The sequence below is a fragment of the Sturnus vulgaris genome, chromosome 30, assembly GCF_052056855.1.
Source record: "Sturnus vulgaris isolate bStuVul1 chromosome 30, bStuVul1.hap1, whole genome shotgun sequence".
In the NCBI taxonomy this organism is placed as follows: Eukaryota; Metazoa; Chordata; class Aves; order Passeriformes; family Sturnidae; genus Sturnus; species Sturnus vulgaris.
Window position 1 is genome coordinate 735,172 of NC_142272.1, and position 14,580 is coordinate 749,751.

Sequence of the window (14,580 nt, forward strand, 5' to 3'; positions counted from 1 at the left end):
CCACCTAACCCTCCCCTGCCACAGCTCCAGCCATTCCCTGGGGACCCTGGGCACTCCCTGAATCCTCTGGGAGAGGAACCTTTCCCTGATATCCTCTCCTGACACAGCTCCAGCCATTCCCTGGGGAGCCTGGGCAGTGCCTGAACCCTCTGAGAGAAGAATTTTTCCTTGATATCCCACCTAGACACAGCTCCAGCCGTTCCCTGGGGACCCTGGGCACTCCCTGAGCCCTCTGGGAGAAGAATTTTTCCCCAGTATCCTCTCCTGCCACAGCTGCAGCCCTTCCCTTGTGTCCTCAGTGGGAGCAGAGAGCAGAGCTGCCCCTGCCCTGCCCCTCGGGAGGCTTCAGCTGCCTGAAAATGAGACCTGCCCATCCCAGGCACCCTGTGCAGACCCAGGCACGCTGTTCCCCGTGGCCCATCCCTCCCCGGGCTCAGGGGCAGAGCAGCCCCGTGCGTGTGCAGTGTCACACTGGCTGCCTCTCTCCCGTAGGGATGTTCCTGGCCGAGATCATCGAGAAGTATTTTGTGTCTCCCACGCTGTTCCGGGTGATCCGCCTGGCTCGCATCGGCCGCATCCTGCGCTTGATCAAGGGGGCCAAGGGGATCCGCACGCTGCTCTTTGCCTTAATGATGTCCCTGCCCGCCTTGTTCAACATCGGCCTCCTGCTCTTCCTCGTCATGTTCATCTTCTCCATCTTCGGCATGTCCAACTTCGCCTACGTCAAGCACGAGGCCGGCATCGACGACATGTTCAACTTCGAGACCTTCGGCAACAGCATGATCTGCCTGTTCCAGATCACCACGTCGGCCGGCTGGGACGGGCTCCTGCTGCCCATCCTGAACCGGCCCCCGGACTGCGACCTGGACAAGGAGCACCCGGGCAGCGGCTTCAAGGGCGACTGCGGCAACCCCTCGGTGGGGATCTTCTTCTTCGTCAGCTACATCATCATCTCCTTCCTCATCGTGGTCAACATGTACATCGCCATCATCCTGGAGAACTTCAGCGTGGCCACGGAGGAGAGCGCCGACCCGCTGAGCGAGGACGACTTCGAGACCTTCTACGAGATCTGGGAGAAGTTCGACCCCGACGCCACGCAGTTCATCGAGTACAGCAAGCTGGCGGATTTCGCCGACGCCCTGGAGCACCCTCTGCGCGTGCCCAAGCCCAACACCATCGAGCTCATCGCCATGGACCTGCCCATGGTGAGCGGCGACCGCATCCACTGCCTCGACATCCTCTTCGCCTTCACCAAGCGCGTCCTGGGCGACAGCGGCGAGCTCGACATCCTGAGGCAGCAGATGGAGGAGAGGTTCGTGGCCTCCAACCCTTCCAAAGTGTCCTACGAGCCCATCACCACCACGCTGCGGCGCAAGCAGGAGGAGGTGTCGGCCGTGCTCATCCAGAGGGCGTACAGGGCTCGGCTGGCGCGGCGCGGCTTCGCCGGCGGCCGCAGGGTGGCCGGCACCAAACTGGAGAACGGGGCGGCCACCAGGGAGAGGAAGGAGGGCGGGACCCCGTCCACGGCGTCCCTGCCCTCCTACGACAGCGTCACCAAACCCGAGAAGGAGAAACAGCAACGGGCGGAGGAGGGCAGGAGGGAAAAGGCCAAGAGACAAAAACAGGAACACAAGTGTTGAGACACACACACACACAAACACACAAACACACACACACACAGAGAGAAAAAAAATAATTTAAAATAGTAGAATTGTACGAATTAAGATATTTGCGAGCGAAAAAAAAAAAAAAAAAAGAAAAAACAACAAGAAAAAGATTGTTTACAAACTTTTCCTGAAATATATCAATACAGAACAGCTGTGGAGACACTTACCTGAAGATCTTATACCAAACATAGTCTGCTTACTGTGTGACAGCGTTGCATCTAAAGCAGTGACCTACCACCTGTTTAAAGGACCCTGCAAACAAACATTTAAACACAAAAAAAACAAAAAAAAAACCAAAAAAAAAAAAAGGATTTTCTATTGTTTGGGCAGGTGGATACTGCATGTTCCACATCAGTCAATGCAACTTAGGACAAACAAGCAAAATAAACACACACACACACACACACACAGAGAAAAACAAAACCCGCTGCTGGGATTCATGTATTTTCCAAAGCAGCCCCAAATGGATTTTATTTTCCCATTTTGTTGATTATTCTCGGAAGAAAACCCAGAAGTCACAATGGTAATGGGTTTGTTCATGCAAAACTAGATTTGCATTTAGTTAAGCAGCAAAAAAAAAAAAAAAAACCAAGAGGGGAAAAAAAAGAGCAAAAAAAATTGAAAAAGAGTTAAAACAAGTAGAACAACAACAACAAAAAAAAGAAAAAAGCACCCATTAAGCCCAGTGAGTTACCATAATTTATTTGAGATTTATGATTTGCATTCTACTTTCTTCATGGGCTTTACTTGGTTTGGGAGATGGGGCAGTCGGGTTCCTTCAGCCTGGAGCCAGCTCGGGCTGATCCCACCCCCCCAAAAAAAACCAAAAAACCAAAATAACAACAACAACAACAAAAAAACCAAAAACCAAAAAGTGCTCGTTAATGTAGAAGCGAATTTTGCATGATGGCATGACCAGGGAACCATGCATGAGGAACCACAAGCAGGGGACACCACTCACCTGTCCACACAGGTGTGTCAAGCCATAAATTCGAGGCACTCCACTGAGTATCCACCACACTCTGTGTTTGGGAGAGAAACTTTAGTGATGCTCCTGCCCACCACCAGTCCGAGTTCATAGAGAATCTTCCATAAACCTGCCAGTAGGAGAGAAAAAAAAAAATCCCCCCCCCAAAAAAAAAAACCCCAATGTAACTCTAAAATCCACAAAAAAAAAACCAAAAACCAAACCCCAACGAGCAGGTGAATGAATTGTGTGTGTCTGTTTAACAACTTTGACTTTCTTTTCCGTACAGCCATGGGTTTTTTTTTTTTTTGTTTGTTTTTTGCACACTGAAACAGAAAAAAAAATTCAAAATGCTGCTCTGGACCTCGCCAAAGGGGGAGAGGATAAATCTGGGAATGGCTTTTATCCATGTCACTGTAAATCCAAAACCTAGGGCTTCAACCAGCCAAGCAAGGTCAGTTGTATCCTGCAATATTTAGCATTAATATTAATTATTGTTCAGCCTCCATCCCGCAGTGTGGACACTTCTTTGGGTAGAGATGAATGGGGGAAAAAAAAAAAAAAAGAAAAATTAAAAAAAAAAAAAAGAAAAAGAAAAAGCAGCAGTTACCTGTGCTGGGTGGAATTTGGGGAGCTCAGGAACCAATCCTGGCGTGGGGAGGTGGCTCCTGCCTGGGGGGGCAGAGCTGGAGCAGGGATTGTGGGGGGCAGAATCAGGGGGGATTTTGGGGCTGCAGAATCACGGATTTTGGGGGACAGAGCTGGAGCAGGGATTTTTGGGCTGCAGAATTAGGAGGGGATTTTTAGGGTGCAGAATCAGGAGGGATTTTGGGATGTAGAATCGGGGGATTTTGGAGTGCAGCCAGGGGGGGATTTTGGGGTGCAGAATCAGGAGGAATTTTGGGGTGCAGCCAGGAGGGGATTTTGGGGGACAGAATCAGGAGGGGATTTTGGGGTTCAGAATTAGGAAGGGATTTTTAGGGTGCAGAATCAGGAGGGATTTTGGGGGGCAGAATCAGGAGGGGATTTTAGGCTGCAGAATCGGGGGATTTTGGGATGTAGAATCAGGAGGGATTTTGGGGTGCAGCCAGGGGGGATTTTTGGGGTGCAGAATCAGGAGGGATTTTTGGGGTTCAGCCTGGGGAGATTTTTGGGGTTCAGCCTGGTGCCTTCACCTTCCCCCCTGCCCCATTTGCCAGCCCGGGGCTGGGGGCGAGCAGAGCTGGCTCTGGGCTGGCCCCAACTGCAGCACAAGGAGCAGCAGGAGCCACGTGCAGCTGGGTCCTTGTCCCCAAATCCCCCCGGGGTGTCCCCAAATCCCCCCTGGGGTGTCCCCAGCTCTGTCCTGGGTGTCCCCAAATCCACCCAAATCCCCAACTCCACCCTGGGAGTCCCCAGATCCATCCTGGGTGTCCCCAACCCCATTCTGGGTCCCCATCTCCACCCTGGGATATCCCCAAATCCATCCTGGCATCCCCAAATCCTTTCTGGGATGTCCCCCAATGAATCTTGGGTGTCCCCAAATCCACCCTGGGTGTCCCCAGATCCACCCAAATCCCCAGCTCCACCCTGGGATGTCCCCCAATGAACCCTGGGAGTCCCCAAATCCATCCTGGGTGTCCCCAAATCCACCCTGGGAGTCCCAAAATCCACCCTGGGAGTCCCAAAATCCACCCTGGGGTGTCCCCAGCCCCATTCTGGGTGTCCCCAACCACTTCTCAGCCAGCCCCACCCAGGCTGGGACATTTTTCAGGGCCAGGTTGGTGGCACCAGCGAGGGGAAGCCAAAAGTCACTGCAGGGGTGACATTAAAAATAAAATAACAGCGCCCAAACTAGCGGGGAAAAAAAAAAACAAAAAAACAAAAACAACCAAAATCCCCCAAGACACCAGAGGGTGAGGAGAGGATGAATCTCAGTTTGCATAATCCCATAAAAGCAGAAAATGCCAGGAATCACCTGAAAGAAACCAAACCCGAGCAGGAAGCCATCCAGCAGCCATCTGTGCCCCCATTGCTCCTAGGATGGGATGTAAAATAATAATAAAAAAAATAACAACAAACAAACAAACAAAAAATTCTACATACATATGTACAGGCTACATTGTAAACAGCACAAAAAAAAAAAAAAAAACACACAAAAAAAGGAAAAAAAAATAGCTGAAAAGTGTGGTTGAACTTTTTAAGAGAATATTATAAATACTGTAATATATCATTTTATTTTATTGGCATGCCTTTTTGTAAATACAAAGAACTACAAAAATTATAGAATGGCTTCTGGCTTATGCCATTGTCCATGGTTATTTTTATTTTTTTAAGATTTTTTCTGTTGTCCTTAGATTTTAGATAGCCAGGAAATATCCCCTAAAGGAAAAAAAAAAAAAAGAAAATAAAATACAACAACAACAACAAAAAATTCCAAACGAAAACCTAAATCCCCTCCAAATAGCTTTTAACAAAAAAGCTTTATTGCAAGTGATATTTGCAGCAGCAAAAGTGTCTATTTTTGGGTTCCAATGTGCAATAAGTCGACCACTTCTATGCAAGATTTGGCTGAAATTTAAATTTGTTCTTAGGCTGGGCTGAGTCTTGGTGCGTTGGCGTTTGTGCTGGCAACTCATGAAGCTGCTCCATGACTTTAAAATAAAAAAAGTCCCTTCAAACTCTGGATATATATATTATTATTTTTTATTTTTTTTTTTAAAAAAAGGTTTTATCTGGGACACGAGGTTTCCTGAGCAGGAAGGGGAGGGAGGAGTTGGCTCTTGGCTGGAGTTGGATTTTCTGCTCAAAAAAAAAAAAAAACCAAATAAAAGGGTTCCAGGGGTGTTCGGGGTTGTTATTTTTAATTTAATTTTATTTTTTTTTTCCCTCCCCAGGGCAGATGTTTCTCCCCTCAGGGTCTTCACTGGGTGAAGCCAAAGTTGGAGGAAATTTTAGGAAAAAAAAAAAAAACCAAAAAACAAAACTCGGGGACCTTCGAGTGTCCCCCCCCACCCCTAAATCTCCAAATCCCAGCAGAGAATTCCCGTTCTGGATTCGGGGTTTTTGGGAGCCAGGTTAAGGGGGGGGATGTGAGGAAGGTGCAGCCAAAATTCACAACCACACCAAGGAATTCCCGTCCCTCCCCCACCTCTAAAATCTCCTTTTTGGGTTAATTTGTGACTCCCAAAGTGCATTAATGAAATGCCAGTCCAAGCTGCTTTCTTCACTTTCTTCACCTTTTCTTAAAATAGAGAAGCCAACGTTGAAAATAAAATTAAAATAAAAAATTCAGGTTACCCCATGGTGTTCCGCAGAGGCCACACCTGAGTTGGAATGATTTTTCTGCTGCAAAAAATAAAATAGAATCGAATTTTTAAAAGCCCAAACCAAGCTGTAAAAGCTCAATAGTGAAGATTTAGTGTATTAGAAATTGCATGGTGGCTCATCCGGGTCTTACCCAACGTGATGAACAATTACTCGAAGCCAAAAGAAATTTATAAAAAAGGAAATAAAAGGAAATAAAAAAGAAATAAAAGGAAATAAATAAAAGTGACCCTTTTCACTCTCCAAGGGAAGGTTGTCTTGGTGTCCCGGTTATTTCCCCGCTCGGATTCTCGCTCCTCTCCCTCCGTGCCCCTCCAGGGGCACAGCGAGTGCAGGAGAAGCTGCGGAAGGGTTTTGGTGTTTGGGTCTGTGGAGGAGCCCAAAAGGTGGGGACCCCAAAAGGTGAGGAGCCCAAAAGGTGGGGACCCCAAAAAGGTGGGGACCCCTAAAAAATGGAGATCCCAAAAGGTGAGGACCCCAAAGGATGGGGACCCCAAAAGGTGAGGATCCCCAAAAATGGGGCCCCAGGCAGGTGAGGCTGCCCCGAGCTGGATCTGCTCAGGCAGGGGGGGATGGAGTTGTGTGATGGCTCAGCCTGTACCTGTGACCCCTCAAATCCTGTGACCCCCAAAATCCTGTAACCCCTCACCTGTGACCCCCGAAATCCTGTAACCCCCGAAATCCTGTGACCCCTCACCTGTGACCCCTCACCTGTAACCGCTCACCTGTGACCCCTCAAATCCTGTAACCCCCAAAATCCTGTAACCCCCGAAATCCTGTAACCCCTCACCTGTAACCCCTCATCCTATGACCCCTAAAATCCTGTAACCCCTCACCTGTAATTCCTCATCCTATAACCACTCACCTGTAACTCCTCACCTGTAACGCCTCACCTTTAACCCTTCATCCTGTAACCCCTAATCCTGTAACCCCTCACCTGTAACTCCTCATCCTATAAACCCCCAATCCTATAACCCATCACCTATAACCCCCCCATCCCATATCCCCTCACCTGTAACCCCTTATCCCATATCCCCATACCTGTATCCCCTCACCTGTAACCCCTCACCTGCACCCCTTTACTCATCCCTGGCCCTGCAGCCCCCCTCACCTGCCCTGAACCCCCCAAGGAGGGACCCAACCCCCCCCCCGTCCAGCCCTGTCCAGCTGTGCCCAGCTGTGTCCAGCTGTGGGGCAGGGCCGATTCTTCTCTCTGGCCCCGCTGTTCGCCCCTCATCAGCCGCGCTTTAATTAACCTCGGTTCGGTTCTTTAATTAACCTCGGTTCTGTTCTTTAATTAACCTCGGTTCTGTCCTTTAATTAATTAACCTCGGTTCGGTTCTGTTCGGTTCTGCCTGGGGACAGGAGGATGAGGATGAGGATGAAGATGAGGATGAGGATGAAGATGAGGATGAGGATGAGGATGGAGCCGGGGTCGAGGGGAGGAAGGCTCTGGAGGGACGGGGCCGGGAATTCCGCGGCCGAATTTTTGATTTCCTTTTTTTATTTTCCGTGGTTTTATTTTGGAATTCGCAATAAACAAATGTGAACAATTCCCCTGCCTGCCCTGAGGGACAACCCAGGAATTATTTATATTTATTATTATTATTATTGTTATTATTATTATTATTATACCCAAAATCAAACCCAAACCCAAACCAAACCCAACCCCAAACCCAAACCCAAACCCAAACCCAAACCAAACCCAAACCCAACCCAAGCCCAAGCCCAGCAGTGCCGGCCCGGGGCCAGCGCAGGTTCAGGCTCCCAGGAGCCTCTTCCAGTGGCACCAGTACATGAGCGCGCCCGTGAGGAGCGCGGAGCTGAGGAAGGCTCCGAGCACGGCCAGGACCAGCGGCCGCAGCCAGCCCAGGAGACCCCGGCTGTACTGGGGGGGTCGGCGGCGCTGGAAGAGCAGAGCCCCGGTCAGGGGAGCCCTGGGGGCCGGGGGAGCCCTGGGGGCCAGCGGAGCCCCCGGAGCCAGCGGAGCCCTCGGGGCCAGCGGAGCTCCCGGGGCCAGGGCAGCGCTCGTGGCCAGCGGAGCCCCCGGAGCCCCCGGGGCCAGCGGAGCCCCCGGGGCCAGCGGAGCCCCCGGAGCCCTCGTGGCCAGCGGAGCCCTCGGGGCCAGCGGAGCCCCCGGGGCCAGCGGAGCCCCCCGGGCCAGGGCAGCGCTGCCCGCCCGCGGCTGCAGCTGCGCGGAGCTGAGATGCCGCACGGAGCTGCCGTAGCCCTCCACGTTCCTCCTCAGCTCCAGGCTCCGGTCTTGGTTCAGGTTTTTCCCCAGTTCCCTGGCGATGTCAGGGCGGCCGATCTGGCGGAGGGCTCGGACCAGGCGGTCCCAGGTTGTCACTTCTCCCGCTGTCACCAGCCAGTGGCGCAGGGCCGCGGAGCATCCCCGGGGGCTGCGGGTGGCCCGGTGGCGACGGACGAGGATTTTCTCCACGGGAACAGCTCCGAGCTCCTCGGGCTCCTCCAGCTCCTCCAGCTCCTCCATCTCCTGGGGAATCTCCAGATCCTCGGGGCTGTTCAGCTCCTCCTGGAGCTGCCGGCACTCGGAGCCGGCCAGCAGCTCGGCGATGCGGCTCATGCTGTGCTGGCCCACGGTGGCCACCACGGTGTCATCGCAGTGGCCACGCAGGGCCAGCAGGAGCAGGACGAGGCTCAGGGGTGCCAGCATGGCTCGGTGCCGCCGTGGGTTCAGCTCTCGGGGTGTCCCGGGGCTGTGGAACCCCCGTGACCTCACAGAGCAGCGAGTCCCGGGGCGAGTTCCCCGCCCGGGGTCGTTGCCCCCTGTGGCATTCCAGGACCCGCCACCCTGGCGTGCCCTAACCTGGCAACCTGGGCACCAAATCTTAGAAAATGACTTTCTGTTCGTCCTATTTATCAAACAACAAGATTAAATTCAGCATCGAATTTTTAATAGCCGCAGTTGTATATAAAGGATATAAATCGAAGAGTATCAGATACGCATATTTGAGAATACACAAAATTTGGCAGGCAGTAATTTAATGTAATTGAGGTTTGTAAAAAGCAGCAAAAGAAAAATCGAAAAATAGATTTAAATACAGTTTAGAATAAAGGGAGTTTTTGTTTCTATTTGGTTAGAAGTAGGGCTTTTAAATAATACTAAAATATATAAATATAAAAATATATAATATATAAAAATTTATACATAAAATAAAAATATAAAGATATGTATATCATGAATAACAATATTGTATATGTGGTGTATTATAATGGAAATTAAATTGAACCTATAAAATACTTATAGATTAAGAATTTAAATATAAATTAAATATTTTTAAAAGGTATAAATTTTTGAATATCTAAAGGGGTTTTCTTACAGTTTTCGTTGGGTTAGAGGCAGGAGTTTTTAGTTTTGGTCGGGGTTTTTGGGGCGTTCATTCCGGAGGATTTTTGGAAGGATCGGGAATTCCATCCCTGACTGTGCCCTGAGCGCCGCCCGGTGGGCAGAGAGAGGAACTGCAGGGACCCGAGAGCCCGGGCGGGGCTGCAGGGAGAGAGGGCAGAGAGAGAGAGGGCAAAGAGAGAGGGCAGAGAGAGAGAGGGCAAAGAGAGAGAGGGCAGAGAGAGAGAGAGGGCAGAGAGAGAGAGAGGGCAGAGAGAGAGAGGGCAGGGAGAGAGAGGGCAGAGAGAGAGGGCAGAGAGAGAGAGGGCAGAGAGAGAGAGGGCAGGGAGAGAGAGGGCAGAGAGAGAGGGCAGAGAGAGAGAGGGCAGAGAGAGAGGGCAGAGAGAGAGAGAGGGCAGAGAGAGAGAGAGGGCAGAGAGAGAGAGGGCAGGGAGAGAGAGGGCAGAGAGAGAGGGCAGAGAGAGAGAGGGCAGAGAGAGAGAGGGCAGGGAGAGAGAGGGCAGAGAGAGAGGGCAGAGAGAGAGAGGGCAGAGAGAGAGGGCAGAGAGAGAGAGGGCAGAGAGAGAGAGAGAGAGGGCAAAGAGAGAGAGAGGGCAAAGAGAGAGAGGGCAGAGAGAGAGAGGGCAGAGAGAGAGGGCAGAGAGAGAGAGGGCAAAGAGAGAGAGGGCAGAGAGAGAGAGGGCAGAGAGAGAGAGGGCAGAGAGAGAGGGCAAAGAGAGAGGGCAGGGAGAGAGGGCAGAGAGAGAGAGGGCAGGGAGAGAGAGGGCAGAGAGAGAGGGCAGGGAGAGAGGGCAGGGAGAGAGAGGGCAAAGAGAGAGAGGGCAGAGAGAGAGGGCAGAGAGAGAGGGCAGAGAGAGAGAGGGCAGGGAGAGAGAGAGAGAGGGCAGAGAGAGAGAGGGCAGAGAGAGAGGGCAGAGAGAGAGAGGGCAGAGAGAGAGAGGGCAGAGAGAGAGGGCAAAGAGAGAGGGCAGAGAGAGAGAGAGCAGAGAGAGAGAGGGCAGAGAGAGAGAGGGCAGAGAGAGAGAGAGCAGAGAGAGAGAGGGCAGAGAGAGAGAGGGCAGAGAGAGAGAGAGCAGAGAGAGAGAGGGCAGGGAGAGAGAGGGCAGAGAGAGAGAGAGCAGAGAGAGAGGGCAGAGAGAGAGGGCAAAGAGAGAGGGCAGAGAGAGAGAGGGCAGAGAGAGAGGGCAGAGAGAGAGGGCAGAGAGAGAGAGGGCAAAGAGAGAGAGGGCAGAGAGAGAGAGAGGGCAAGGTCCGTGCAATGAGAGATCGATTGCTCGGTGAGCGATTGCTAATGCCTGCCGATCGATTAGATCGGCGATCGATTGCTAATGCCTGCCGATCGATTAGCTCGGCGATCGATTGCTAATGCCTGCCGATCGATTAGCTCGGCGATCGATTGCTAATGCCTGCCGATCGATTAGCTCGGCGATCGATTGCTAACGCCTGCCAATCGATCACATCGGCGAGCGACTGCTAATGCCTGCCAATCGATTACACCGGCGATCGATTGCCAATGCCTGCCGATCGATTAGATCGGCGATCGATTGCTCATGCCTGCCGATCGATTACACCGGCGATCGATTGCTAATGCCTGCCGATCGATTGCTCGGCGATCGATTGCGAATGTCTGCCGATCGAGTAGATCGGCGATCGATTGCCAATGTCTGCCGATCGATTAGATCGGCGATCGATTGCTCATGCCTGCCGATCGATTAGATCGGCGATCGATTGCTAATGCCTGCCGATCGATTAGATCGGCGATCGATTGCTCATGCCTGCCGATCGATTACATCGGCGATCGATTGCTAATGCCTGCCGATCGATTAGATCGGCGATCGATTGCTCATGCCTGCCGATCGATTACATCGGCGATCGATTGCTCATGCCTGCTGATCGATTACACCGGCGATCGATTGCTAATGCCTGCCGATCGATTAGATCGGCGATCGATTGCTAACGCCTGCCGATCGATTGCCAAAGCCTGCCAATCGATTACATCGGCGATCGATTGCTCATGCCTGCCGATCGATTGCTCATGCCTGCCGATCGATCAGATCGGCGAGCGACTGCTAATGCCTGCCAATCGATTACACCGGCGATCGATTGCTCATGCCTGCCGATCGATTAGATCGGCGATCGATTGCTAATGCCTGCCGATCGATTAGATCGGCGATCGACCGCTAATGCCTGCCGATCGATCAGATCGGCGATCGATTGCTAACGCACACTCATGGCCCACTCGTTGCGCACCCCTTGCACTCACACAGAGGCCGGAGTTTCTCAGTTCTGCTCGGGGATTTTGGGGCGCTCATCCTGCGGGATTTTCTCCTTTATTCCATCCCCTGCCTGTCTCCCCAGCGCCGCCTTGTGGGCAGAGAGCGGCACTGCGCGCCTGCCTCTCCCAACATGGCGGCTCGGGTGCCGCTCCCAACATGGCGGCTCGGGTGTCACTCCCAACATGGCGGCTCGGGTGTCACTCCCAACATGGCGGCTCGGGTGTCACTCCCAAAATGGCGGCTCGGGCGCCTCTCCCAAGATGGCGGCTCATGTGCCACTCCCAAGATGGCGGCTCGGATGCCACTCCCAAGATGGCGGCCCGGATGCCACTCCCAAGATGGCGGCTCGGGCGCCACTCCCCGACCTTCTCGCCATGGCTGCAGAGTGAGGCCGGCACAGCCGGGAGCCGCTCGCTCCAGTGCGGTGCCCGCGACCCCGATCCCAGGGCGCGATTTTGGGCGGCGTTTCCAATCGTGCGGACATCTCCTTCAGCCCGCTTCGGCCCGGGGGAGAGCGGCGGGGCCGCCAGCGATGGTCCCGGCCCAGCCCGGGCAGGCTCGGGCCGGAGCCGGGGCGAGGCGAGGCGGGGCACGGAGGGACCGGGGGCGGGGCCGGGGGCGGGGCCGGTGCTTTAGGGGCGGTCCCAGGCGGTCCCGGGGGCGGTCCCGGGTGGTCCCCGCTGGTCCCGGGTGGTCCCGGGGCGGTTCCCGGTGGTCCCAGGCGGTCCCGGGCGGTACCGGGGGCGGTTCCCGGTGGTCCCGGGTGGTCCCGGGGGCGGTCCCCGGTGGTCCCGGGGCGGTTCCCGGTGGTCCCAGGCGGTCCCGGGCGGTTCCGGGGGCGGTGTATCAGTCCCGGTGCCGGTCCCGGTCCCGGTGCCGGTTGATTTAAACCCAGAAATGTCCCCGCGTTCCCGGGCTCACACCGCGCTGCCGCGGCTCCGCTCCCTGCACGGGTTTGGCCGCCCCTCCTCCCAAACCCTCCCCCCTTCCTCCTCATCCTCATCCTCCTCCTCCTCCTCCTCCTCATCCTCATCCTCCCCTTTTCCCCCTCCCTCAGCCTCAGACATAGGAAAATTAAAATATCGCTGACGTTTTTTAGATAGAACAAGGTGGTTTATGCAGAGCCCGGTGTGCAAAGAAACTGGAATTGTAATAAATTAAAAAGTGGTGGCCGGAAAATTCTGTATGAGAACGTGCATGGGGGCAGCTGCTGCTTTTGCTTTTTTTTGTTTTTTACCATTTGCTTTTTACTATTTGCTTTTTGCTTTTTTCCATTGCTTTTTGCTTTTTTGGTTCTTGCTTTTTGCCATTGCTTTTTGCTTTTTTGATTTTTGCTTTTTGCTTTTTACCATTTGCTCTTGCTTTTTACCATTTGCTCTTGCTTTTTGATTTCTGCTTTTTGCTTTTTACCATTTCCTTTCGCTTTTTGCCATTTCCTTTTGATTATTTTTTGCTTTTTGCCATTTCCTTTCTCTTTGTTTCCGCTTCTATTTGTGCCTTTACACCCGACCTTCAGTGCCTGTGGCTTTTTGCTTTTCAGACCGACGCTCTTCTGCAATAAACAAATTTACAGCGACTCGCGTCTGCCTGGCTCACGGAATAAAACCACCCCAAAAAAAAATCGCGTGGTTTCACCTCCCCCATCCCCCCCCCTCCCAAATTTCGGGACCCCCCCTCTGAGCACCCCCAGCCCCCCCCCAAGGAGAGCAGATGTTCAGGTAATCTCTTTAATACTGTGTAATACTTCTTTTTTTTTTTTTTTTTTCTTTTTTTTTTTTTTCGTTCTTCTTTTTAAAATACAGCATTTCTTGAGGTAGACCATCCCAGCCCTAGAGCTTGTCTGTCTCAGACATCAATAAGACATGAATTAAATACTTTCATGTACAATAAGTTGCAAAATGAGGTAGAAATGGTTACAGAGAGTGTACAAATAGGGTAATAATAATAATAATAATAATAATTAATAATAAGTCTTCAGGAAGCCAGCACGACTTTTTGGAGGTGGGAGGCAAAGGGGTGCCCTGGTAATGCCCTGGATGCAATAGGAAAATGGAAAAATTAGGGGAAAATTGGGGGAAAAACCTGGCAGACACCTCTGGGGGGGAGCCCCTGTGAGGGATCTGTTCTCTCTGCACACGCAGACCCTGAGGTTTGGGGCACAAAAAATAATAAAAATTACTTTTTTTAATTTTTTTTTTTTTTTTTAATGGGGAAAAGCCCCCCAAGAAGCAAAGTGGGTGGGCTGGGGGTTCATGCTCTGTGCAAAGCCCCTCACTCAGCCCTGCTGGGATTTGTTTTTTAATTTTAATTTTAATTTTTGGGGAGGGAAAAGGAGGGAGGAAGGGAAATGATTTGCCCAATCTGCTCCAAAAAGTGGTGCCAGTGAGAGCTCCCAACCTACAGCACTAAACTTTCCACTGAAGACACATTACTCCACCAAACTCTACAAAAAACCGTGTGGAAAAAAAAAAAAAACAAAAACCAACAAAATTTCAAATAAAATTATGGCATAATATATGTGGAAAGCACCTGAAATACATTCAAATTTCATCTTTGTAACAGCTTCAAGTTTCTTTTTCCTGTTATTTCTTCCTTTCTTCACCCCCTTTGGAAGCAAATGCAGGAGGCAGCTTTGTCCCAGGTGGGAAAACTCTTAAAAAAATCTCCTTTTTCCTTTTCTGAGAAGATAAAAAAGTGTTTTTTTAAAAAAAAAAACATTCTTTAGTTTTTTTTCTGAGGTAATTCTTTTCCTGAGTAGTTAAAAAAGAAAACAAACAAACGAACAACAAAAACAACAACAAAAAAAAATACTACAGACCTTACAAAAATAAAAACCCAAGTCTAGGATATTCAACAATCTACAGCATTTTACTCCAAAACCCCCCTTGGTTTTGGGGTGTAACCCCCAGGTTTGGGGTGCAACCTTCTTGTTTTGGGGTGAAATTCCCTGGTTTTGGGCATCTCCCCCTTTCCCTGATCAAGGTGAGAAGGGGC

At 51.6% G+C, this 14,580-nt stretch overlaps 2 protein-coding genes across 5 annotated transcripts in view; one reads left to right on the plus strand and one right to left on the minus strand.

Annotated features, from left to right (window-relative positions):
- The window catches only part of SCN8A (sodium voltage-gated channel alpha subunit 8), a 72,817-nt gene extending 67,523 nt beyond the window's left edge, over nt 1–5,294 (plus strand). For 2 of the 4 annotated variants that reach the window (XM_088180736.1, XM_088180738.1), the window contains exon 27: nt 493–5,294. In XM_088180736.1, coding sequence (XP_088036862.1) covers nt 493–1,640 — 1,148 coding nt within the window. In that variant the 3' untranslated portion in view covers nt 1,641–5,294. The remainder of the gene's footprint in view (nt 1–492) is intronic. The other 2 variants (XR_015808794.1, XR_015808795.1) reach the window with 2 other exon arrangements.
- Nucleotides 5,295–7,118: 1,824 nt separating this feature from the next.
- TMDD1 (transmembrane and death domain 1) lies at nt 7,119–9,551 on the minus strand. The gene is made up of 2 exons (XM_088180828.1): nt 8,130–9,551; nt 7,119–7,895 (listed from the first exon to the last, which is right to left on the minus strand). The coding sequence occupies exons 1-2, from the start codon at nt 8,615–8,617 to the stop codon at nt 7,700–7,702; spliced, it is 684 nt and encodes a 227-aa protein (XP_088036954.1). The 5' UTR covers nt 8,618–9,551; the 3' UTR covers nt 7,119–7,699.
- Nucleotides 9,552–14,580: the final 5,029 nt, after the last annotated feature.

Bases quoted from the DNA above. Each gene is read 5' to 3' on its own strand.
- TMDD1 (XM_088180828.1), bottom strand. From the start codon at position 8,617: ATGCTGGCACCCCTGAGCCTCGTCCTGCTCCTGCTGGCCCTGCGTGGC. The intron at 7,896-8,129 runs GCAGCCGCGGGC...GCTGGCCCCCAG, and splicing joins CATCTCAGCTCCGCGCAGCT to GGCTCCCCCGGCCCCCAGGG.